Consider the following 26,430-nt stretch of genomic DNA (forward strand, 5'->3'; position numbering starts at 1 on the left):
GCACATAGCCTTATACAACTGTCTGACTGCACCTTTAGTTAGTTGCTAAAAGGTAGTAACCATGGATCTGCAATGCCCTGCACATAAGGTAAGGAGACCTAGTGAATCAGGACAACTATACTACATCTCGATTTGTAGGCATTTGCTAATATTATACCTGCCACATATTGGAATAGGATCTTGGAGATGGGAATACCGCTTTAAAAACAAATTTGAACAATTCCACTGGTCACATTTATGTCTCAAAAGCGACCCTGCTGCAAAGTTGATCACTTACTGTAAAGAACATATGCAGCATTTTCACTTCCTCTCTCAGGCATCTGTGTACAGTTACACAATGATAACATTTGAGAAGAGGAGGAGGAATGTGTAAAACTCAAAAAATTGCTGACTTCGGCCTCAAATAGACTGATCAAGCAGTAGAAATCCACAACTGACATTTGACCCCGAGTATTCGTCTGGTCTACAGTTCATTGACATTTCATTAGGCTACATCCTCCTATCACATTCACGGTAAAAACCTACATTGTAAGCGCCACGCCAGCGTTTTTTTTTTTTCTTTTTCAGTGCTGGAGTGGTGCTTTAAATCTAAGTACCCTGCCCCGTCATATACTTACCCTCCGGCATTTTCCCTTTTACCAACGCCACTCCGATCCCGCGGCGCTATCTTACGACTAACTTCGAGAAGTAAGACATTACATCACAAGCTCTCAATGCATCTCTATGAGACACAGAACAAGGCCACACTGAGGCTCTCAGATGTATTGAGTTGTAACCTCTGGCGCACTCTATGAAACACTGGAGCTGTTGGCAGGTCACCAACTGCCGGAGACCGACCCGAGCAGCGGCGATAGATGATGAAGCCGCCAGAAGGTCAAAATATGGCAGGAGTCAGGGGACTTACTGTAGATTTACAGCATCACACCAGGGGTGCTTTATATTCGGATTCCACTTCCTGGTCTATTTCTAAATATACATTAAAGGGTAAATAGGTCACTAGGTTTTTCTCACTAAGGCTGCTTTCACATCAGTGTTTTTTTTGCCGGTCAGCAAAAAAACGCAAACCGCATATGCCCTTTACAAATGCGTTGTCATTTCAATGCATCTGCATTGGAATCACGGCAATATGCGGTCACTTGCGGTTTTGTGTGGCATACAGTGGATCCGGTAAGATGCAGTATTTTAGCTTTTTTCAAAAACGCTACTTGTAGCGTTTTTGACCTCTGACAAAATACTGCATCTCACCATATCCTTCATATTGCGGTAGTACCTGCAATGCTTTTCAATGAGCCGGATCCTGCCTACCGCATTCTGGTAGGCAGGTTCCTATCTTCAGTACTGAACATGCCCAGAAAGCAGTTCCTTCCCCATGTTTTCTAGTGCAGCTGCATCAGTTGAAGAAAGAAAACAGAAGACCAGGATCGTGGAGGGGTGAGAGGGAGTAATAAAGATGGAGTCTCTAAGTCTGTGTATTTCTAGTAAAGTACTTTTTCTCTGTGTGATGTCTTTTTAACCCTTTATTGGAGATTCTTAATGGCTGGGTCAAACTTGGCCTGACATTAAGAATCTCGGGATTTATATCAGCTGGAAAAACAAAGCTGGTATTAACTCATTACCCAGCGTGCCACCTGGCACCAGGGCCACTGGAAGAGTTGGATACAGCGCCAGAAAATGATGCTTCTATGAAAGCTATGTTCCATGTTTCACCTCTTTCATGCATATATAATCCCTCCTTTTCTCTCATTATTACTAAATTCCTAATGAATAGTCTTTCCATACATACAAAGTAAGGCATATATACACTTATTATTTTTACACATCTATCACCATATCGTACATATATTTTTCATCAATATTTACATCCAGCTTTTGAGCTGTTTCTGCCATATGTATATTAGCTTCTCATTACATATTTTTGCAAATAAGAAGTACAGGGACCCATATAAAGTTCATTTTAGTCCCAACCCCTTTGAATGGGGGCCATCAACTACCTGCAACATAGAGTTTTTTTGTGGGGTTTTTTTCGCTTTGTTTTTTTCCTATTGGATTAATCATACATATTGGGATAAGTGAGTTTTCCTTATAGCCTAAAAAAATATAAAAAAAATGTATGTCAGACAGATTTTGTACTATATTTTTGTTGATTACATATTTTCGTTTGTTATACCGTACATATATTTTTCACATTCATATTAAAAGATATACATATGTACATCTTCTTGCAGATTACAATTCTTCTTAGACAAGTACATATTGAATATTTAACGGAATTTTTTTTTTTTTACAATTACTCCTTCTGCAGCTTGCTGTTTGAATGGTGCACCACTTTCCTCATTTGCATTTTCTACGAACACACCCTTTCCTCCTTAATGGCTTGCTACCTTACAAATGCTATAGATGTTTGGTTCTGTGCACGCTTTATTGCTTATGATTAAGGACTGTGTTTTTATTTATCTAGTCCGAAACGCGTCAAGCACTCATGTTTTGGCGTTTATCAAGGAACTTTTTGTAATATAGTTTTTAAATGACCCAATAAAGTTTTTGGATTTTATCATTTTGGAATTGGTTCTGGGTCCTTCCTCCCTCTCCTTCTGACTTCACATTCTGGACCTGCCTGTCCAGTGGACCGCGTGCACCCTGCTAAGTCCTGGAGCGCAGTCATTGGGATGAGCTGAATAAGTGTTTTCTTTCACACTTCTATGAAAGCGCCATTTTCTGAGGTGGCAGTGGATTGCAGTTCGCAGCGGGGAGGGAGGGATGGAGCAAGTGCAATAAAATTAAAAAAAAACAAAAAAAACATCACATTCCACTTGGACCAATATTAATCTATGAATCGTGAACCAGGAGGCTCAGGATGACCAGATTTCTGCACCTGCTCACAGAGGAGTGCTGCACCTCTATTCATCAACCGGGAGGCTCAGGACGAGCAAATATGTTTATCCTGAGCTCCCTGGTTCATGAGATGTGCAGCACTACTCTATGAGCAGGTACAGAGATCTGCTCATCCTGAGCCACCTGGTTCATGAATACACACATGTGCAGCACTTTAACAATAACAGTGCTGGCAGGGTGGTGTGGGCTACGCTCCCCGACCCCCGGCTGGTATTGTCAGTGTTAAAGAGCTGGTGGGGTGTGGGGCACGCCCCCGTACTTTAAGCCAGAGTGTTTCAGGTCACCAGAGGTCATCCCATGGGAACCCGGGTATGACCTCCGGTGTACTGACAGGGGCTAAGGGACCATTTTAAACAGGAAGCCTTTGCAGGTGTTTTGTGGTAATTATTCTAATTTTCTGAGATAATGACTTTTGGGTTTTCATTGGGTGTAAACCATAATTATCTACAAATAAACACATGAAATGGATCACTCTGTTTGTAATTATATAATATAGGGGCGCTAGAGTTTCTCCTTCCTCCCTGGAGAGACAATTTGAATATTTCTATAGAATATATGAGTTTCCATTTCTGTATTAAATTAATGAAATAAATTAAACTTTTTGATGATATTCTAACTTCTTGAGAAGCACCTCTTTCGCTGCAAGAATTGATCAAAATTCTCAATTCTGAGGTAAAATCTGTATTCACTGAAGACTTTCCCATTGATAGGCGATGGCAGTTGTTACTGAGGAAATTCTAGGACAACGGGATGAGGGAGGAGCTAGCGGAAGAGAGAGAAGCTAGAGGCATAGCTACACCCCCTCTTATCTGCATAGAATCTCATCAGTAGCAGTGCTCATCTATCTCAGTAATGGGAAAGTCCTCACTGAATACACCTAGGTTACTTACCGGTAGCCGTTTTTTCCAGAGCCCACCACGAGAGAGAGGGATCCGCCCAGTGAGGACAGGAAACCATTCTGAAATAAAAGGGCAATACCTCTCCCCTTCGTAAGTTGATTACCGAGAATTGAGAGGACCTCCAACAATCGTTGGAATTAAGTTCTAACACCGACTATAACACACACGTGCACACCCGAAATAGTGCACACTAAGGAGAGAAGGGAGGGATTATATGGGTGCTGTCATGGGTTCTGGAAAAAACGGCTACCGGTAAGTAACCTAGGTGTTTTCCCCTCACCCATGACAGCACCACGTGAGATTTACAGAGAATAAAACATTAGGGAGGGACCATCGTCTCAAGCATCCATCCACAAAACGAGAGGTCAGCCGAGGAGGATAGATCCAACAGATAGTGACGGGGGAAAAAAAAAAAAAAAAGAAGGAGAATGAGGACCAGAGAGCGGTCCTACAATCCGGTCAATAGATATCTGTATCTTCTCAGCCCCGGAGGTTGACACCGCACTGGCGGAAGGGCCCTTATGCCCTCAGGAATGGCAGACCCACTAGAGGAGTAGGCTAAAGCAATGGCCTCCCTAATCCACTGAGAGACAGTGCGGTTCGACACCCACAGACCTTTCCTACTACATTGAAGGCCATGAATAAGGACTGTGTTTCGCTCCCACTGTCACTGAGATGTATAGAAGCAAGGCCCTATGGACATCGTACGCGTGAATCTGTGTACCCCAGCATTTGTAGGAGGGCCGCAAGGAGGGAGGAACTATCACCTGCGTGCCATGGAAACGAGAGGCGTCCTTTAGGAGAAGGCCGGAGCAGGTGTTAATAGGACCCTATTATTGATACCTGAGTGTAGGGCTGTACTACCGATAAGGCTTGTAATCACTAACTCTGTGTGCTAACGGCAAGGCCATTAGCAAATTGTCAGTAATGTTAGCAACGTCAGGGAGATTTCGGCAATAGGTTCAAAGGGAGGACGCCAGAGGGTATCTAAGCTAATTTGATGCCACGGTGGAACTTTAGGCAGGACCGTTGGCACAGTCCCATTACAAGCTGAAAAACCTAGAAACCCACCGGTTTCGCTGCCAGGTTACCAACGTATAAGGCCCCTAAGGCAGAGCATGAACCTGCAGAGTGGTCACTGAGAACCCGAGAGCAACCCCTTATGCAAGAATGCTAATGTGCATGGAATAGGAACCTCCGTAGCCAAGGGACTATTTGTAAATAAAGGGAACTTGTGCCACACTCTACCATAGATTTTAGTGGTAATTGGTTTATGGCTCTTCAGCAATGAAGAGACAGGTTCAGAGGAGAACCCCATGCGTATCCGCAACCACCTCACAAGTTCTAAGATGTGAAGGGAAAAAACCCTCTTCCTGTGCGTGGCATACAGGTTCCTGCACTAACAGGTCCGGAATCCCCGGCAGAACCCAAGGCACCGTGATCAACATGGTCTTCAGGAGAGAGAACCATGGCCTCTTGGGCCAGAAGGGGGCGATGAGGAGGACCCTCTCCCGATCCTCCCCGATCCCTTGTATAACCGTCGATAGCAGGACAACAAGTGAAGGCATAGGCTAGTCTGACGGTTCACGGACCCGGAAGTGTATCCACTGTGAAGGGCTGGTCCACTGGGATTATGGAACAGAATTGGGCTGTATGCTAGTTTAGCCTGGAGGAAACCAGGTCCATCTGCGGCATTCTCCACAGAGGCACTACCGTTGAAAAGATCCGTGGATTCAGGGATCATGCCCCTAGTCGCGGTTGATGGTAACTGAGGCAATCGGCCTTGGTAGTTAGAAATCCCTAGAAGTGTAGAGTCGAGGGGAATTCTGCTCCGCCCAGTGAAAAGACCGAAAGATGCCTGAATGAGGGATGGGGATTGTGTGTCCCCCCAACCGTGGTTTATGTAGGAGACTGTAGACTGATTGTCCGACATTACCCAAACGTGCCAACCCAGAGGAAGGGGGTTGGGGGAGGAGGAGGAGGATTTCAGTGCTTGTTCCACTGTCCATAGCTCCCGGAGGTGCGAGGGCTGTGCTGCTTTCTGTGCTGACCACCAACCCTGGGATATCTGCTCATGGAGGTGAGCTGCCTCAGCTGGACTGGCGGGCATTGGCAGCGACCACCATCCGATGCAGTAGTAGCCAGGATCTCCCCCCCCCACCCCCAGGCAGGTTGCCTATGGACGGGGCCGCCAAAGCAGGGAAGTCTTGAACGTCCCCTTTCAAAAATCCTCCTAATGTTTTGGGGGTTTTTTTGGGCAGACAGGACTTGCCATTGGAGAGCCCCGAAGTGAATCTGGCCCCCTGGAACAGCCGGGAAGCAGGATGTCACAGTTCCCCGCAGGGACATAGCCTGTCTCAGAGACATATTGGGGTGGCGGATTGCCCCCAGGGCAAACTCTGACACCTTGAGCATTTTCGCTCCTGGAAAAAAGGCAGAGCCTCAGGAGGAATCGGTTGCATTCTCCAACGCATCTTCCAGCTGTTTACCAAAAAGAGCTGACCGTCATATGGCCCTGGAACAGAATTCATGCTGAGCTTGCAAGTATACTGGACAGCCCTTCAACCACAATGCCCTTCCGGCCGCATTAGACAATCCTGCAGAATGGGCTTCCAGCCTGATAGGATCGGCTGATGACTCTGTAAGAAATGCCGCTGCTCCCTTCTGCAGTGGTAATTTAAGGAGTTACTCTCGAGGAGTTTTATCCTTCTTTTTTCCCTGAGGAAGGAGACGGTTCCAGTCTCTGAAACGCGTTGGAAATGCTGAAATAAAAAAGAAACCTCTTCATTAATCCTGTACCAGTGGTTTTTCAGCGCGGCTAAAACCCGTTTTCCTATTTCTATATATTTGACAATAGGTTGTAGCCAGAGCAGGAAAAGCACGGCTGTGCAGGCATTTGGCAAAAGACTGCTTCAGAAGTCCTGCTGATGCTTCCCACAAGCGCTTAATACTGCCGTCTGCTTTTTTGTCAAAGGGGTCCTTTCACCTCTTCTAGAGGATTGTGCAACTGCCGCATCGATTATTGGGGCGTCATCCCATAATGCAGTTATTTTTTTTTTTTTTTCCATCAAAGGGATACTTCCTTTTTGAGGAGGAAGGGAGAGTTCCTTGTTAGTCCGCTTCCACTCTTCGGAATAAGTGATTCTATGTCAACTGTTACAGGGAAGGTTCGCTTCCTTTTCTTTATAACATCGCCAAGGGACTGGTTAGAGTTCTCACCTGTTAGGCTCCTAGGCGCCCTGACTGCCTTACCAGATTCCCCTACATCATCAATGGAGAAGCACGCCTGCCTCCCACACCACTATCCGAGGACGAGGAGTCTGAGTGTGAAGAAGTACTAGGGACCGCCGAAAAACCCGGGAGATTCTTCTGCAATTGTGGTACGGATACATGCTGCACACAAAATTATAATATAAATATTATATTATATATATTATATAATATAATATATATTTTTTTTTTTGTCACGTTGCTTCTATCTAAAAGGTGTAATCAGCCATTCAGAGCAACCAATAAGAGCTGAGAATTTTATCAAGAATGGCTCAGTACACTTGTCCTTTCATCCTTCCATCACTTAGTTTGCCAGCGCCGTATGCCGGAAACAGCCGCTCACCATGATGTTCCCAACTCCAGACTTCATTGGGTTTTTTTGGGTTTTTTGTTTTTGTTTTTTTTTTTTTATGGGTGGGTCGTCCTTTTGCCTCCAAACATTGTGTGTATTATGGCCTCGAAAGAGTTCAATTTTTTGTCTCATCTCACCAGACTATTGTCTCCCAGGATTCCACAGACTCATCTGAAGTGTTGAACAATCTTTAAAAGCGCTGGACCTGCTATTTGCGTAGCAGTGGAGGCTAACATGGTGAGCGTGCATACAGGAGCGGCCATACAGGAGCACGTGCATACAGGCCAATGAGAGTGAGTGCCGTAACTGTCAGTAACCAGCCCCCTCTGTTAGTGACAGCTGTCAATACCGAGCTGTCACTGTTTACCTGCAATCTATAGGAATGGACTGTCATAGGGGTTTTGTTGCCAACCGTGGAGGCTGCTGCTGTTTACTACAAAGGAAGGGCTGCATGATATAACGACTGCTATCAGCAACATCACAATGTAGACACATTTTGAACTCTCATGCTGCCATCCAAGAACAAAGCAGAAATATTGCCATATATGCCCCACACTAGGGGTCTCCAACAGTAGGCCCATAGGCCATATTTGCTCATTGCACAGGGGACACTCCTTATGGGGTTTTAGGAGCCACCTAATGAGGGGAAACCACAAGGGACCTAAGGGTAAGGTGACATTCACGAAGATCACTCACCCACCACAGGAGATTATTATTATTATTATTATTTATTTATAGAGCACCATTAATTCCATGGTGCTGTACATAAGGGGGTTACATACAAAATACGTATACAAGTTACAGTAGACAGACTAGTACAGAGGGAAGAGGGCCCTACCCTTGCGGGCTTACATTCTATAGGATTATGGGGAGGAGACAATAGGTGGGGTGTAGGTCAGGCGGCAGCTCCGCACGGTGGTCGGGCGGCAGCTCCGCACGGTGGTCGGGCGGCAGCTCCGCACGGTGGTCGGGTGGTCGAGATCAAGGGTACCGGGTCTGGAGGCTTCGCAGAAGTTGTGAAGCCGCAAGAGGATCTGCCCTTCTGGCTGCCGTGGCCAGGTCGACCAGTGTCACTAGAACGGGGACTGTTCTTACGGTAATGCTGCCGGCGCTCCGGAGACTGCTGCTGCCTTTCTGAATCCCTCCTATGATGTAGGCACAAGCACCCGCGCTGCCGGTAAGCGCACCTTGAAACGGCGATCCTCCGCCTTCCGGTCCCATATGGTGCCTCCCCCCGCTTCCATGCGCCCAGCAGTGTCCAGACGGTGGGCACCATCGCCACTGCGGTGCCCTGGAACACCGCCATGGGCGTCGCCATCTTCTTCAGGTGACGTCACATGTCAAGCACGCCTCCGATACCCCGCATGCCTTGCGCGCATCCCAGAGCGCGCCACATCCAGAAGTCCTAGCCAGCAGGGGAGCGCAAGGGGGAGGGGGGGGACGGAGTAGCGGTCCGGACCCCCGGAAGGGCCCTGCCGAACACCCCAGCACGGACACCAGGATCCCTAAGGGTTGGTGGACGGCGCTTTCAGCCCCGAAGAACGGCGCCACAGGACTCACCCTGCTTTTCCGGACACCGGACGGGGCTGGGTAAATACAGTTTCTTCTAACTTCTGTCTTCAAACCGCCGTAGTTCAGAACAAGGTCTCCCATCAAGGACAGGAAACCAACTGACGAAGGGGAGAGGTACCACCCTTTTATTTCAGAATGGTTTCCTGTCCTCGCTGTGCGGATCCCTCTCTCACGTGGTGCTGTCATGGGTGAGGGGATAACAGATTTTTCCTCACAATTGAGAATTTTCATAATGACTGATCAATTCTGGCAGAGAAAGAAGTAGATTTGTCTGATGATATATATTACAAAGTTGCTTATTTTCATGTAAGCTATTGATTTATGAAATAAAAATTAAACCGACGGTTATACTATAAATTCACATTCTTATGCAACTGATGTAACTTTTCTTGCAATTTTGTTGTGCCAAAATAAAACACCCTCTTCCTGCCTCAATGAGAGCTATGCTATACTATGGAAGCAGCTAGAAGAACATTCCTTGCATTTTTTGGTTGGTTCACATGACCCCAACCTTGCACATTTGATATTTTTGCCAATATGTGCCTGATTTTTCTTTACTCATTTTTCTAAGGATTTAGGGTTTGTGTGGAAATCAATTTACACAGGCTTCTGTAAACTGTTAAATGGAACCTGTCAACTGATTTTTTCCTATTAAACTAAAAGAATCACCTTCTGCAGCTCCTGGGCTGCATTCTATGAAGGTGCACCTTGGTCCTGACTCCCCTTCCAGACCCCAAAAACAACTTTATAAAACTTGGCCCTTAGGTATGCTAATTACCTGTGTTGGCCAGATGGCCGGGCTCATTTTCTGCTCCTTTCCCCCTCCTGCCGCTGATCGCTGTCCTCCTTTCTTGATTGACGGGAGCATGGCGCTGGTGAGGTCATGCACAGCACCGACCTCACCAGCGCCATGCTCGTACCCGCCCATAATCTCACGCCTACGCATTTAGCTCACCAGCGAGAGCTAGGGCACTTATGTTTTTTGCTCTGCCCGCGATATGGCAGAGCAAACTGCGCCTGCGCGAGCCGACCTAACTGCACAGGCGCGAGATTTGAAAATGCAGTTCCCTTTAAAGCTTTACACCAGGCCCAACATGTTGGTGTTAGAAATGAGAAACAAGAAATCTTCTAGATTAAAACAGAACCATTAGGTGCTTTACGAATTAGAAAGTTTACAACATTCAATTAACACTAATAAATTGGACTTTCCTTACATTCGGAGGATAAATTTATTTAAATTAGTCATGGGGAACAAATGACGAAAATGATCCATGAAATTCTCTGAAACTAAGTAACGGATGTCAAATAATTTATAAAAAAAACACAAAATTCTATATAGGGGAAGATTAAAAGAATTACAATTACATGGAGGACATGACTACCAAGTACATAAATGGCCCATACAAAAAGTGTGCCATTCTCTGAGTCTGGAGAAAGAGTACAATCTGTGTAATAGCCTACCCAAGATGGCCACAGCTGGAACTGTTGATGCTTTAAAGTGAACCTGTCAGATCCCCTATGTTCCCAGAACCATGAGCAGTTCTGGGTGCATATTTCTAATCCCTGCCCAACTGTCCCAGCATTTAGTAGCATGGATAAAGGGATCTTTGGAAAAAGTATTTCTAAAGATCCTTTATGATATGCTAATGAGCGCAGGGACTAGTTGCAAGGGTGTTATTTCTTCAGAGTAGTCTGCCCTCTTAGCATGTTAGCACACTCACAGGGGTGGGCAAACACGCTATTCAATGCCCATTTCCCAGCGACATCAGTGGTGACATGCATATCTGTGTCCATTGTCACCGCTTCAGAACGCCGGGTTTAGAATCAGTGGCCATGATCAGAAGTCACTGCACTTCCGGTCAAGCGTACTAGACCTCTCTGAAGCCAGGACACGTACACCCAGCCTCATAGTGTGCATGACCGGGAGTGCCGGGACCTTTGATCATGTGTACTGACCTATGAATAAGGACATGTTTTAACCTCCTGTCCGAAACGCGTAAGGATATTATGATACCCCTTTCCCCCCCTTTTGCGGTTTTCATATTTTTAACTTATATGTCTTAATAAATTTTTGATTTTTAGATAGAATAATTTTTGGTGTTGGATTCCATTTTTCCTTGCCCCCTTCCCCCCCTCATTGACTTATTGTTGGTTCCAGACTGGGCTATGCTGGAGGATCCATGCACCGCAAATTTTTCCGGGGACCATATATCCTGGTAAGCTGAAAATACTTTTTCTGCACGGAGCTTAAACCCAACATTCTGAAGCGGTGACAATGGACACAGGTATGCGCGTCACTAATGATAACTGTGTGCAATGGGCATGGAATAGCATTTTATCAAGTCCCTGTGGGTGTGCTAATATGCTAAGAGGGCGGACTAGTTGGGGGAACAAATGCCCTTGCGACTAGTCCCTGTTCTCATTAGCATATCATAAAGGATCTTTAGAAATACTTTTTATAAAAGATATCTATCTATGCTACTAGATACAGGGACAGTTAAGCAGGGATTAGCAATATGCAGCCAGAACTGCTCGTGGTTCTGGGGGCATAGGGGACCTGACAGGTTCACTTCATAAAAGAGAAAAAAAAAAAAAGGCTTAGATTATTTTTTTAGAAGAAAATAAATTCTTCTGTACCTGTGTAAACTTCTTGTTCTAAATGTTGATGCAGTCCACCGACACTCGAGATAAGGAGGGAAAATCTTGACTTAGGACAGAGTTGACCATGCGAGTACTTCTACCCCTTCTCTTTATCCTTTCCCATCCCTCAGATGATCTTCATGGAGGTGTCTTTTTATAACTGTACTAATTAACTATATAAATATAACTTTCACAAGTGAGATCTCTGCAAACATCACTTCTAAGAGCAGTGATATATAAAACAATTTGATGATGGACAAAATAATCAAAACTAACCCTAAAAATATGTTCACACAGTCTTTTTTACATGGGTTTTGAAGTAGATCTACTTCAAAATCCACATCAATGAGTATTCAAAGAGCATTTGAAGTAGTTTTTGATGATGCCTTTGAAGTGGATCCACTTCAACAAAACTCAGTATGAACATACCCTTGGGGGTTAGTTTTCATTATTTTGACCATTGTTAAATGGTTTTAGAAACCACTGGTCTCCAAATTTTTAAGGTATATTCACATGCTTTGTATGTGGATTTTTCAGGCTGAAAAAGCCACACAAAAATGCATCAAATTTTTCTATTTTTCATTTTTGGTGCAGATTTTCATTAAGCAGTCAAACTGAGTCTTCGAGCAGAAATGCCTACAGAACTGAGTTGTTGACTTCTTTTTTGTGCTTAAAAACACATGGAAAAGAGAAGGCGAATTATATAAGCATTTTCTCATTGGAATGAATAGGAAGCTTATTCAACCAGTATTTGAAGAGGATTGTATGTGTTTTTGGGATATAAATATGCTCCAAAATCCAAATTAAACATCTCCTTGTGAACACACCCTTATGATTTAGAATTGGCTGTACAGATTATTGTAGATCCTCTCTAGCCCAAACTTGCATATTTACTGCAGATTTTGGCTTATTCATCTAAAAACACTATATAGATGAATGGAAGTTGAAAAAAAAAATCTGCAAAGTAAGAATCCCCATACATAATAAAGTTAGCTAAACTAGTGTTCCCGAACTCCAGTCCTCAGGAGCCACCAACAGGGCAGGTTTTCAGGCTTTCCTTAGTATTGCACAGGAAATATTTAATTACCTGTATAGGTGATGATTCCACCACATGGGCAATACTAAGCAAACCCTGAAAACATGCACTGTTGGTTGCTCCTGAGGCCTAGAGTTGGGGAACATGGAGCTAAACCCTCCAACTATTGAGGCTTTGGCCTGGCCTATTAATATATGTTTGGATCTCGAGATGTCAGGGAGATAAGGTTTGGGAAGGTTGAATTCAATCGACCAAGGCTTTTGTTCTGCAGCTACAGTAGCTGAGCCAGAGATGTCTGCTGGCAGCCAATTCGCCCTTTCCTATTGAAAGCATGTTAATGCTCGACAAAGAGGTAAATGGTGGCACGATGGCTCAGTGGTTAGCACTGCAGCCTTCCAGCGCTGGGGTCCTGGGTTCAAATCCCACCACGGACAACATCTGCAAGGAGTTTGTATGTTCTCCCCGTGTTTGCGTGGGTTTCCTCCGGGTACTCCGGTTTCCTCCCACACTCCAAAGACATACTGAAAGGGACCTTAGATTGTGAGCCCCAATGGGGACAGTTGTCAATGTATGTAAAGCGCTGTGGAATCAATAGTGCTATATAAATGAATAATTATATTATATTATGTCCGTGGGACAGTTAGAGATAACAGTCTCACGAAAGACTGTTCAGCTGACAGCTAGATAAGGTGCATATGCACCTTAAAGGGTCTGTAGAATGGTATTTTTTTTTTAGGTATTTGAAAATAGAAACAAAGGCATGTACACCTTACAGGGTGCCTGTACATCCAGCGCAGGTCACTCTGGATGTCTACTGGCTACAGAAGCAGTTTCTGTCCAGTTCTTAAGTCATAACACGTCTGCAGGCTGTGATTGGCTACAGCAGTGCCATGACGGATAGGAGCAAACACTAATTCTGAATACAGAACTCTAGAGTTGCTTGCACTGGATTTGCAGAAACCTTGGAAGGAGATTGCGTGTATGAAAGTAACAACTAGAGACAATGTCTTAGTAATAGATTTACTTTGTCAGACAACCCCTTTAAAAGGTACACTGTGTACAGAATTATTAGGCAAATTAGTATTTTGATCACATGAAACTTTTTATACATGTCCTACTCCAAGCGTGTAGTGTAATGACATCAACACCCTATATAAGGTGAGCTTAATTATTAGGTAACTTCCTTTCCTTTGTCAAAATGGCTCAGAAGAGACATGATGGGCTCTGAAAAATCCAATATTGTGAGATGTCTTGCAGAGGGATGCAACACTCTTGAAATTGCCAAACTTTTGAAGTGTGATCACCGATCTGAACCCTATAGAGAACCTGTGGTCCCTCATAAAATGTGAGATCTACAGGGAGGGAAAACAGTACACCGGAACATCGGAACAGTGTCTAGGAGGCTGTGGTGGCTGCTGCACGCAATGTTGATAGTAAACAGATCAAGCAACTGACAATCTATGGATGGTAGGCTGTTGAGTGTCATCATAAAGAAAGGTGGCTATATTGGTCACTAATTTTTTGGGGGTTTTGTTTTTGCATGTCAGAAATGTTTATTTCTAAATTTTGTGCAGTTATATTGGTTTACCTGGTGAAAATAAACAAGTGAGATGGAAATATATTTGGTTTTTATTAAGTTGCCTAATAATTCTGCACAGTAATAGTTACCTGCAAAAACAGATATCCTCCTAAGATAGCCAAACCTAAAAAAAAAACACTCCAACTTCCAAAAATATTAAGCTTTGATATTTGAGTTTTTTGGGTTGATTGAGAACATCAGTTATTGATCAATAATAAAAAAAATCCTCTAAAATACAACTTGCCTAATAATTCTGCACACAGTGTATATAAGATATATGGATCCATACCAGGTTGACTCATAGGAACTTAGGATCTTCTGTAAAGTATCTGAACGTGAATTTATCAAAAATTTTGTGACAAAAACAAGATTTCAAACATCCTTGTGAGAATAAAAGAAGAATACAGAAGGGGCACATTACAAGTGTCAAATTATGGGGGAGAATATGTAACAATTTAACATGATTTTCCAACTTGTAAAAATAAATGTTTAAACTGGACGTTTCAATGGATATTTTACTTTAAACTGAGTACCTCTTCTATTTGCTATTGCTACACTGATTCTGGAACAATGTTTCTTCCGTGCCCCTCCGCTGTAAAGTTACGCTCCCAGAAATAGAGGCAAATTTTCACCCCTTGAACCAACTAACTAGGTGTATGCCACAGAACCTCTGTGGGCGCTTGCTAATAAAAACACAGCTGCACCCACAGAGAAGCTCCATGGCTTACGCTCAGTTGGCTGAATGGAAAGATCTGCATATTACAGGGGTGGTGGTGAGGGACAAAACATTGAAACAGAGAGGCACCAAAGAAAAACGCTTCCAGAGTAAGTGAGCAGTTCCCAGTGGAGAAGAAACCTTGCTTCAATTAAAAGGAAAAACAAAAAAGGTAAAAAGGTCCAAGAACAAGCGTGTAAGAGAAAAAGTGTGCAATTTACTCAATAGCATTCTAGTGGCCAGAGCTCATTATACCAAACTTCTATGAAGTCTATGTGCTGAGTCACTATGGATAAAAAACATGGTAGAGATGGATTCAATATGTAAAGGGCAATGTGATCATACCATATGCAGTGCCACTTATAACCCAAGAAGTGGCCTTGCCTCTCCAAGTAACGTCCATTGAAAGCATGTGATCATATTAATTGTAGACTGTACAATTCCTCACTGCGATGTTTAGGGCAAATGTTGAGAATATACGCGTTAAGAAATGCACAGGCGCTTTACTTCATGAGCTGACCGAATTCAATCTCGAATGCTCAGTAGGACAAGAATTGTCTCTCTCAGTTGACACCAAAATTAGACAGCCTCTCATACTTGTATACACAGCAGAACCGGAGCACGTCGTCCATGCATTACCTAATCCCAGCTAAATGAATTAGCACACCACATACTATCTACATGCCTCTGTAGAAAGATTTCATTACCTGGCAGCATCCCCAATTAGTAGAAATAAATGCTCCATTTTGGGATGCCTCCTCATGAAGGGCAATCACAGACAGTTCACATGTCTAGGGACAGCACCATTGCTGGAAATTAATTTGATAAACAAATTCTAGGAATCATGAGCAATGATATCTCATCACAATATACAGACAGTGGAGCGTATTAAGTGCAGAAGCCAAGCAGTGAGCATAAGTGTGCGCACGCTTACTATACAGCATGTACCAGGCAGAAAGCGCCATTCAGCTCCATCACTCACGGGAGGGACAATACTAATGATGGATTGGGAGCGGAGAGTGAGGATTTACAGAAAAACAATTCTAGCTGAAAATGGTGGGTTCACACTTTCACACTTCTTAAACTTGCAGCAGCATTTTGGTTGAAAAATGCACTGAAATCCACAAAGAACAGAACAATGTTAGGTTTTAACAAGCCTTATTCACTCAAATGTAAAAATAAAACTCAGCTGCATGCCCAGTCTTTCAAGGAAATGCATCAGGATTTGCAACATGGATTTATTAATTACAATTCAATTAGTGAGAAAAATCCGTAAGTAAATTCTGCTCCAAAATCAACCTTACAATATGCGCATTTCATTGCGGATTTTCATCAGATGGGAGGATGAAACAAACCTAATACCATTGTTTCTCAGAACTTTGGAAAAGGATATCCAGCAAACGCCTCTAGATTTGATGACCAGCTGTACACATACAGAGCATATACAATGCCTTGAAAAAGTATTTATACCCATGAACCTTTTTAGTTTTTTCATGTTCTACTAACAAAACTTAAATGCATTTTTATTGAAATTTGATGTGATATCAACACAAAGTAGCAGTGAAGTATAAAGGAAATGATATATGGTTTTCGAAATATTTAAAAAATAAAAATCTGAAAATTGTGATGTGCATAAAGGCAATGTTTGTGTAGTATATGACCAATAGTTGTTCAGTGACACATTCTCCCACCTGGGTTGTGGATCTCTGTACCTCATGACCATGGGTCTCTTGGTATCATCTCTTAATTAGTTGTCAGTTGCTTGGGTTGTCACTTTAGGTGGATGGCCATGTCTTCGTATATTTGCAGTGGTGCTTACATCTTCCAATTATGGATGATGGATTAGACAATGCTCCGTGAGATGTTCAGAGCTTGGGCTACTTTTTTTATATAACCTATCCCTGAATTACTCTACCCCACAACTTTTTCCCTGACCTGTCTGGTGTGTTTCTTGGTGTTCATGATGCAGTTTGATCCCTTATTTTCCAGTTAAACATCCGAGGCCTTCAGAGACCAGATTTAGTTACCTCAGATTAAAATACACACATTCGGGAACTAATCACTCAGGATTTTATTGAGGGGTATCACACTACAAGGGGGCTGAATACAAATGCATAGCACAAATTTCAAATTTATATATTGAAAATATTTAGAATACTGTGTGTCATTTCCTTTACACTTGACAAATACTTGACATTTAGTCTTGGTATATCATAAAATACCGATAAAATACAATTAGGTCTGTGTGTGTATAGTGAAAAAAAAGTTGGACTGTATATCCCAATATATACAATTACTCTTTATAAAAGTTGTATGTTTGCCACCTGAAATGTCATGTTAAACATGGTACCAAAGTTAAGTACCACTTTAAGACCCAACAGAAAGGAAACAACAGACAAGTTACAAACAAGTGCTACATTGTCACAGTTCTCTTCACACCTGACATTTAAATGTCAGATGTAAAAAGTACTTTGTGGAGTTCAGGAGTTATCTGAGCCAGCAAAGATGACCTCAAAGAGTGGCTGTTGTGAAGCAAGCACAGCTGCACCACACGCTGAGTGCTGGCATTTTTGCTACTGGGGGCAATGAAGACAGTCAGTGAATTAAGACACTCATGGTCTGTTTTTCTACGCTTTAAGGTTACATCTAGTCTTCACCATACAGCTTCTGGCTAAATATTTTTCCCTTTCATCACTTTCAAAATACGTCATCTGCTCACATTACTTCTGCCCCAACTTCTCACTGATTGCCATTTGTCTTTCAAGCTCCATGTGGTAGGAACATGAATGAGCTCAGAGCTGCCATTTTTCCTCAGCTAGATGATATTACGCCAGGTGTCTGAAGAGCGTCGCTACGCATAAACATTCCATCCTGTCTGTTCCCTTCTGCACGGCTGTCTGGGGATCATGCAATATTAAAACAGAAGTCAAATTTCACTTCACAACACAAAGTCCTATTAGCTAGTAATCAGGATTGCTTTTTTCTTAATCTCTGTGATCTCTAAAAACTGGTTTCGATGCTCGTTTCCCTTTTACTCCATTTTAATGCACAGAAAACACATCAATTCACAATTTGGTATAAGGCCCTGTGCGCACTGGAAAATGGAATTTTCTCAAGAAAATTCCGCAGGTATTCAAAGATTACCGCACCCGCGGTAAAAAAACGCGGCAAACCGCACCTGAATACCGCGGTATTGTTCGCGGTATTGTTCGCGGTATTGCCGCGTGCGGGTTGGTATGTGCTTTATTGCATTCAATGCAATAAAGCACATTGAAAAAAAAAAAAAAAGTAATTTCATTCTGATATAGAGAAATAGACAGAAGAATAGATAGACAGAGGGATAGATCGATAGAAGGATAGATAGAGGGATAGATATGATAGAAGGATAGATAGAGGGATAGATAGATAGAATCCCTGTGAGCACACTCTGCATTTCTCACGGTCGGCAGTGAGTTCACATTACCGGCCGTGAGAAATGCCCTGTGGTTACCTCTGCTGTCTCTCTGCGAGGCTGCATTCAGCAGTGTCTGTCAGTCGCGGCTGGATGCAAGCCTCGCAGGACGTCGGAGCTGTGGATTACGCCGGAGCTTTGTTTCGGGAGGGGTTAATAAAATGGTGAACGAGGCTTGTTTGTCTTTTATTAAAAATAAAAGATTTTTCTCTGTGTTTTTTCACTTTACTTACGGGTTGATCATGTCAGCTGTCTCATAGATGCTGCCATGATCAAGCCTGGAGTTAATGGCGGTGATCCGCCACCATTAACTCCTTGTATTACCCTGACTGCCACTGCTACACGGCGGCAGGAAGAGCCGAGGACACTCCGGTAGTGCCGCATAATGCATGCGACAGTGCCGGGGCAGCTGCGGCTGATATTCTCGGCTGCTGGAGGTGGGAGTGAGGCGGGGGACATTAACCCTGCCCCTTTCCCTCCCCAGCCTGAGAATACCGGTCCGCCGCTGTGTGCTTACCTCGGCTGGACGGTAAAAATACAGCGGAGCCTACGTGTTTTGTTTTCTATATTTCCGTTTGATTTCTATGTGTGTTCTATATGTCTGTGTGTGTCTGTGATCTGTGTGTGTTTACTCTCTGCACGGCTTCCTCTTCCTGTAATGACATCACTTCCCTGCAAAACCGCAGGCAGCGATGTACATTACCGGAGGTAAACCGCGAAATACCGCAGGGAATAACGCAGCAAAACGCAGTGAACCGCACAGAATTTGCTGCCTGCGTTATTCCCTGCGGGATTTCACGATTACATTGGAGTCAATGGAGTGAAATCCCGCAGCGATGTGCGGAAAAGAATTGACATGCAATTGTTTTTGCTGCGGGAATCCCGCAGCAAAACATGCAGCTGTCAAAATCCGCCTAGTGCGCACAGGATTTTTTTTTCCCCATAGGTTTTGCTGGTGATTCACTGCAGAGATGTTATGAACATTTTCTGCAGCGAAACATGCAGCAAATCCGCAGAAAATCCGCGGCAAAATTCGGTAAGTGCGCACAGGGTCTAAAGCTCACAGATTTCAGAACTTAAAAGATATGCCACGGCTATGAAAGTGACAATGATAACAGCTGGATGAAACTGCGCACTCTTCAACCAGTATGTGCTCCAAATCAAGAATTACCTGTCCTACAACTGATGCTTTTATCATGGCTCTCAGATATTGGTATACAGTATTAGATAATACACAGCAGTCAACTATAAAGGGTCAAAATAATATGCCTCCTGCCATCATATCACCACTGGATAAAAAGGATCCCAACAAACGCTAGATTACACCAATAGCACCCTCTCGCCCGCCCCTACATACTCCGCTTCCCCGAGCCTACATGTATTTTCTGTAGGAAGGTAACCTCTGGCAGCAGCGTATCACACAGAACACAAAACCATTGGGTACTAAAATATATATTGATAAGCCTTTCAACGATGAAGGATGCCATCATAAATCACAACCAGCATATTACGTCAGATAAATGTTAATATAGGACAAGAATCATGACCAAAATAGGGATCGGTACATTTAACACCTTGCATTGTACTCACAAAGACAGATAATCTGAAGATGTGATAAACGTTCACATCCCATAAATACTGGTATTTATTGCAAATACATGACTTCAAGAAGTATTGTACAAACATCTCCACTGATACCATACAAAGAAAATGCAATCAAATTATCAAAGCAAATAAGTGTTTTGATGATCATGAATATGTTCTTGTTCCAATGCTCGGAACGCTGCTGAACCATTTATTGACTTGGAGCACCATTACCTCCATGAGACTTGAATTTACACTCCTTTTTCTAATGGAATTATTGAACAGGTGAACAATCTACATTATACTATTTTCAAAAGTTGGAAGAGGATATTTGTCACTTGCCTAAATTTTTATGCACGGTGAAAGACTGTTTTTGGGCACTTAACACAATTATCATGACCGATGGGTCGTTACGGTTACATTTTGATGGAGCAACCAGTGCAAATACAGCTTAACCTCCCTGTCCAGGTGTCGGAGTGGCATCCATACTAATTAGATAGGACAATCTTGCTGCAATCGGCTGGTTTGGCTATAGAAATCTAATCTAGTAAGAGCCTAGCATTCTTCAGAAAGGATAAAAAGCACATTTTGAGTGTGGAGGGAATTTGTCCTTGATATTAACTAAATTAAACTCCAACTTGAACGTACATGTACAACTGCATGCTAATGAGCCTATACACATCATGGTGGCTAATATTACAAAAACTGTCCGAATGTGAACTGACGCATCAAGTGGCCATTCCCAAAGATGGTGCTTACTTCAAAGTTTGAGTTTCTATGTTCTCCTTTGTAAGAGGAGGAAACAGTTTATTTGATGAAGCCCCTGACCATTACACATCAGACCTCATTTATTTCCAGTGTTTAATTTTAACATTTTATTCGGACTATAGAGAATTCAACCTGAATTTTTTTTTTGTTTCAAGATTCACTGAATATGGCGAGTAATTTTGTTTTTAAAGAAATAAACAAGTTTGGTGTCTGCTTACCTTATTAAGTGCCAACATACTGCATTCCAGTATATTGGAAACAGCCTACGTGAAGCATGTCAAAACAGTAATAATTGCTAGTTAGAAAAGCATATTACAAGGACATAATGAACAATAAAAGTGACAACAGAACTTTCACATCCTACAGTCTGCATTCCTACACGTCTACTTACATTAGGGTACCTTCACACTTTAGCGATGCAGCAGCGATCCGACCAGCGATCTGACCTGGTCAGGATCGCTGCTGCATCGCTACATGGTCGCTGGTGAGCTGTCAAACAGGCAGATCTCACCAGCGACCAGTGACCAGCCCCCAAGCGACGCTGCGCTTGCACGGAGCCGGCGTCTGGAAGCTGCGGACACTGGTAACTAAGGTAAACATCGGGTATGGTTACCCGATGTTTACCTTAGTTACCAGCTCACACAGCTTAACTTAGCGTGTGCAGGGAGCAGGAGCCGGCACTGGCAGCGTGAGAGCTGCGGAGGCTGGTAACGAAGGTAAATATCGGGTAACCACCTTGGTTACCCGATGTTTACCTTGGTTACAGCTTACCGCAGGCTGTCAGACGCTGGCTCCTGCTCCGTGCACATTCAGGATTGTTGCTCTCTCGCTGTCACACACAGCGATGTGTGCTTATCAGCGGGAGAGCAACAATAAAAAATGAACCAGGGCTGTGTGTAACGAGCAATGATCTCACAGCAGGGGCCAGATCGCTGCTCAGTGTCACACACAGCGAGAACGCTAATGAGGTCACAAAAACCGTGACTCAGCAGCGATCTCGCTGTGTGTGAAGTACCACTTAGGGATAAGGCTAATCATCCCCCCGATGAAGTCAGATCATAATCTATGTATTATGACAAATAGACAAGCAGCAGAATGGATCTTGGGAATGACTCTTTGATAACAATTTTAAAGGTGTTTTGACTTCTCACAATAGGATGGCATATTACTAGGAAATATGTTCACTTATGATGCAGGCTCGACTACAATAAATAATCATCTAATCTTCCCACTACTACCTGTATTAGAAAAACCTTAGCTGACAACCATCTAGTTACTATGGGCTATAGTAAAACTTTGCAAAAATCTTCAGGCCAATTGTATTTTCAAAAAAACTTAGTAAAATGAGAAGCAGGACTGAAACAGATTGGACTCAAGTAATTGTACCCCTGGTAACATGGAAAAAGGTACAATTCTTTTATTTAGGAAAATAGTAAAAATGAAGACCACCTGGGGATTATGGAATATATGGAAACAAAGCATAAGGACTATAGCTGTATGGGGCAGAACCTTAGATAAATTTAACTATGCGAGGTAAGTGGGAGGCACAAGAGGCATACCAACCTTTTTCTTGTCTCTCATTGACCCTTTGCCCCGAACCATAATCTTGCATCCGGTTTCTGCTTCCAATTGCTTAGCAGTTAGTCCTCGTGGTCCAAGGATACGTCCAACAAAGTTGAACTAAAAAAAGGAAAGCCATTGTTAGAACCTGGACAGTTATTAAACAAAGAAAAATGCAAGAATAACTACATGCTCATCCATTTTATCAAGTGTTATAAACTAACATATTCAGAGCCAGAAAATCATATTCCATTGAGCTCTTTGTTAACTTGGGCCTGGCCTAACATCATAAAAAAAAGAAGACTCGTATATTAAGGGCTCACACAATGTGGATTTACAAGGGCAGATTTTGACCCACAATAGGTAACCAGCAACTATCCATCGACACTTGTATGAAACCGATCTGTCCAGACTTCTTAGCAAACAGTCTACATGGGTAAAAAGATATTATACTTAGTTTAAATATCAAGGTTAGAATAGTTGTACAACCATTTTTAACAGTTTTGCCTGCTAGTATGATTGACAGCTCCTCAGACTTTTCTGCTGAAATCTCACACTGCTCAGTACAAGCTACAGCTGAAAGTCAGGCTGGGTGGACAGAGATTGCATACACTTGAACTAATGAATCCTTAGCCAGATTATGTATTATTGGACTAAATGTTAAATTTAACCTCTTAACAACATATAAAGTACTGGTATATCACACAGTCTCCCTGTCTTTGATGCATGGTCAGCTGCTGAGTCTGCATCTTTCCCATTAGACGATTCCCATCTGTGGCTGTTAACCTGTAACATGCTTATGTCAATCTGTGACAGCGCCATTTAAAAGCGCACAGCCTGGGGGGTGTGAGCCAAACTGCCAATCTGCCTCCCTGCCATGGGATTGCAGGGTGCCAATAGGCACACTAAAGACTACTAGCCTTCATGACAACCAGTCATTCGGGTACTCCTATGAAAATTCATTTTTCTAAATGCATACTCCATAGTGAAACATGATGATGGCAGTGTTTTTATGTGGGGCTCCTGGTATCAAGGAGCTACATTTCATTGACTGTATCATGAATTCCCAAATGTACTGCTCTATATTGAAAGAGTAGATGCTACAATCACTATTCCTTTGGGAGATGTCAACTTTTCCAATATGAATGATCCAGGATACACATCCAAGGCCACTGCTGCATTTCTGAATAACAGGGTGAAAGCAATTCAGTGGACTAATATCTGAGCCTAACCAAACACCTATGGGGAATTCTGAAGAGGCAAGAGAACACCACTCCATCCAGCATCCAGGCTCTAAAAGCAGAGGTCCCCAACCCGCAGCTTGCGAGCCACATGTGGGTCACCGGAAGTGTAGCTGTACAGTGCTGTGGGGCCATCTGTTTCTCAGGGCTGGCGTTTATTGGTAGTCAAAATGGGCAGCTGATCCAGGGCCCCCACGATTTCAGGGGCCCCCAGCCTTTAAATTAAATCATAAACTACAGTGATAGTACAAGTTCTGCACGATCACTGAAGTTTCCGCAGTTGCAGAATGACCTTTGGTGACATCACAGTCATGTGAGTCATGTGACTCGCCTAAGGTCTTAACGCACAGTGAGTGCAGGCCCGCACATGTGGTGTCAAGGACCTGGAGACCGTGCCTCTATTCAAATGTATGTGCGTCTTTCAGGTGGGCATACATTTGAATAGTGCGGCGTCAGGACTGAGGCATAGGAGGGTGCTTCAGCCCCACACTGACATACAGTCATGATCGGGGCTGCAGAGAAGAGCAGGACGACGCGCAGGCACAGGAAAACGCTCCAGTCGGAGCCAAACAGGACATGCACAATAATTTTAGATGAGGGGGCTGTGGTGGGATAGGAGCGTTATTACTTTACAAGGGACATTATGGGGCAATGTGGGACATTATGGGTGAGTGGGGGATATTAAAGCGCATATTGGGACATTATAGAGCAGTGGGGGACGTTATAAAACAAATTGGGACATTTTGGGGCAATGAGGAGAACATTATGGAGCGTACTGGGACATTATGGGGAAATGGGGGGCATTAGGAAGCAATTTGGGACATAATAGGGCAGTGGGGGATATTAAAGATTAAATTGGGACATTGTGGGGGAATGAGAAACATTATGGGGTAATGGGGACATCATGAGGCAAATTGGCACATTATGGGTCAATGAGGGACATTTTGGGGCAATGATAACATTATGGAACAAATTGATTTGGACAATATGGGGTAATGGGGGTCATTATTAGGCAATTATAAAGGAGATTGTGAAAGGTGGTAGTATAATGAGGGGGGGGGGATTTATGCAGAGATGTAGTATGGGGGAAATATTACCGTATTTTTCGAACTATAAGACCATAAGATGCACCCTGGTTTTAGAGGAGAAAAATAAAATTTTAAGCAAAAAATGTGGTCATGACACACTGTTATGGGGCGAGGATCTGCTGCTGACACTTTTATGGGGGTAATGTCCCAAATTCTCTATTAAGGTGCCCCATCCTGGTAATGATCCTCCTGCCTTGGATATATATATCCCTCATCCTGGTAAAGCCCCCATCCTGCTATATACTGCCGTCCTGGTATGTGCTCCCATCCTGTTATATACCCGATCCTGACATATGGCCGCATCCTGCTATATACCCCATCCTGGGGTATGGCCGCATCCTGTGGCACACAAAAAAAAATTAACGTTCATACTCACCTTTCCTCGCTTCACGCAGCATTGCTCATTCTCCAGTCTGTGCCAGCAGCAGTGCCGCAGACCTGTGTGGAGCCGGCCTCGATCCCTGCAGCATCGCTCATCCTCATGTCTGTGCCACTGCGGCTGTGTGTGTGTACATGTGCGCACAGTGATGATGTCATCGATCTGCGCACAACTAATCTCCACATACAGCTGCGGCCGGCAGACAGGAGGACTAGCGATGCTGCAGGGGAACGGTGACGGGTGAGTATACTGATTCACTGCACCCCGCACTGATGATGATGCATGGGAGGCAGTGAATACAGCCGCACATGATCACTTCAGGCTGTATTTGCAAGGGGTGATCATGCGTCCCGGCTGTTTAGTATGTGCACATCCAGCGCCCATCATTCTGCCCACCTGTCAAGCGCCAGCTTCAGCGCTGAGAGATGGGCGAGATGATGGGCGTGCATACGAAATGAGCGGGCTCGCGTGGTTACGGTAGGCGCTGCGGCAGCCTGCTCATGCCTCCGATGACCCGCGCCACTGCAGCACCCTCATTCCCCGCAGCCCTACATTCAGACTATAAAACGCACCCTCCACTTTCCCCCAACATTTGGGGGAAAAAAGTGAGTCTTATAGTCCGAAAAATACGGTATAAAAAGGGCAAGTTTTGGGACATTATGGAAAGGAGCAGTTTGTGGGGATATTTTGGTGAAGAGAAGTGTGTAGGGGGATATTTGTACAGGAAGCAATTAACAACCCCTTCTGATTCCACTTGTTTCCCCAGACATTAAATAAAGGGGGCCAGGATTTGAGAGATTATTAAATAAAAGGGGCCAGGATGAGGGACATAATTACTATATGGGGCCAGAATAATTGACATACATTAATGGTTTGTGGTGGCAAGTGGGGCATAATTACTGTAGGGGCAATTTAAGTGACATTATTACTGATGAAATATAATTTTATTTTGATTTTATAATTTTCCATGGGGGAACAAAAGTCTGATGTAGTATAGATATTGGTAAAAAAGTGAGGACTGTGCTCTGGGGGTGATCAGCTATAGGTTACATATTTTCGGCAGAGTCGCGTCCTGGCAGAAATAAGTGATTGTAGTCAGCACCAGATGAAGGGGAAAAGCGAAGATGAATAACCAGCTAGAGAAGTCACTGGTAAGAGTATTACATGTACACACACTATACACTATATATACAAAACTCCTGTGTATAATGTCACTGGTGATCACTATTACCTGTACACTGACACTATATACAGAGCTCCTGTTTAATGGCACTGATAGTAATATTAGTGTTATTAGTATTGTGGTTTTTATTAATGATAATCATTGTAGTATTATACATCCCTGTGTGGTAGTAATATGTGGTCTGGTGACGGTGTGGTGGTATTTGTTTCTAATGTGTGGTA

General features: G+C 43.4%; 1 protein-coding gene across 6 annotated transcripts in view; it reads right to left on the bottom strand.

The window, feature by feature from the left end:
* QKI (QKI, KH domain containing RNA binding) overlaps positions 1-26,430 on the bottom strand; it is a 292,754-nt gene that overhangs the window by 151,965 nt on the left and 114,359 nt on the right. For 3 of the 6 annotated variants that reach the window (XM_075339776.1, XM_075339775.1, XM_075339778.1), the window contains exons 3-4: positions 22,322-22,438; positions 20,977-21,021 (exon numbers count right to left, since the gene is read on the bottom strand). In XM_075339776.1, coding sequence (XP_075195891.1) covers positions 20,977-21,021; positions 22,322-22,438 — 162 coding nt within the window. The remainder of the gene's footprint in view (positions 1-20,976; positions 21,022-22,321; positions 22,439-26,430) is intronic. The other 3 variants (XM_075339777.1, XM_075339781.1, XM_075339780.1) reach the window with 1 other exon arrangement.

The sequence above is a fragment of the Anomaloglossus baeobatrachus genome, chromosome 3 (assembly GCF_048569485.1).
Source record: "Anomaloglossus baeobatrachus isolate aAnoBae1 chromosome 3, aAnoBae1.hap1, whole genome shotgun sequence".
Classification (NCBI taxonomy): domain Eukaryota; kingdom Metazoa; phylum Chordata; class Amphibia; order Anura; family Aromobatidae; genus Anomaloglossus; species Anomaloglossus baeobatrachus.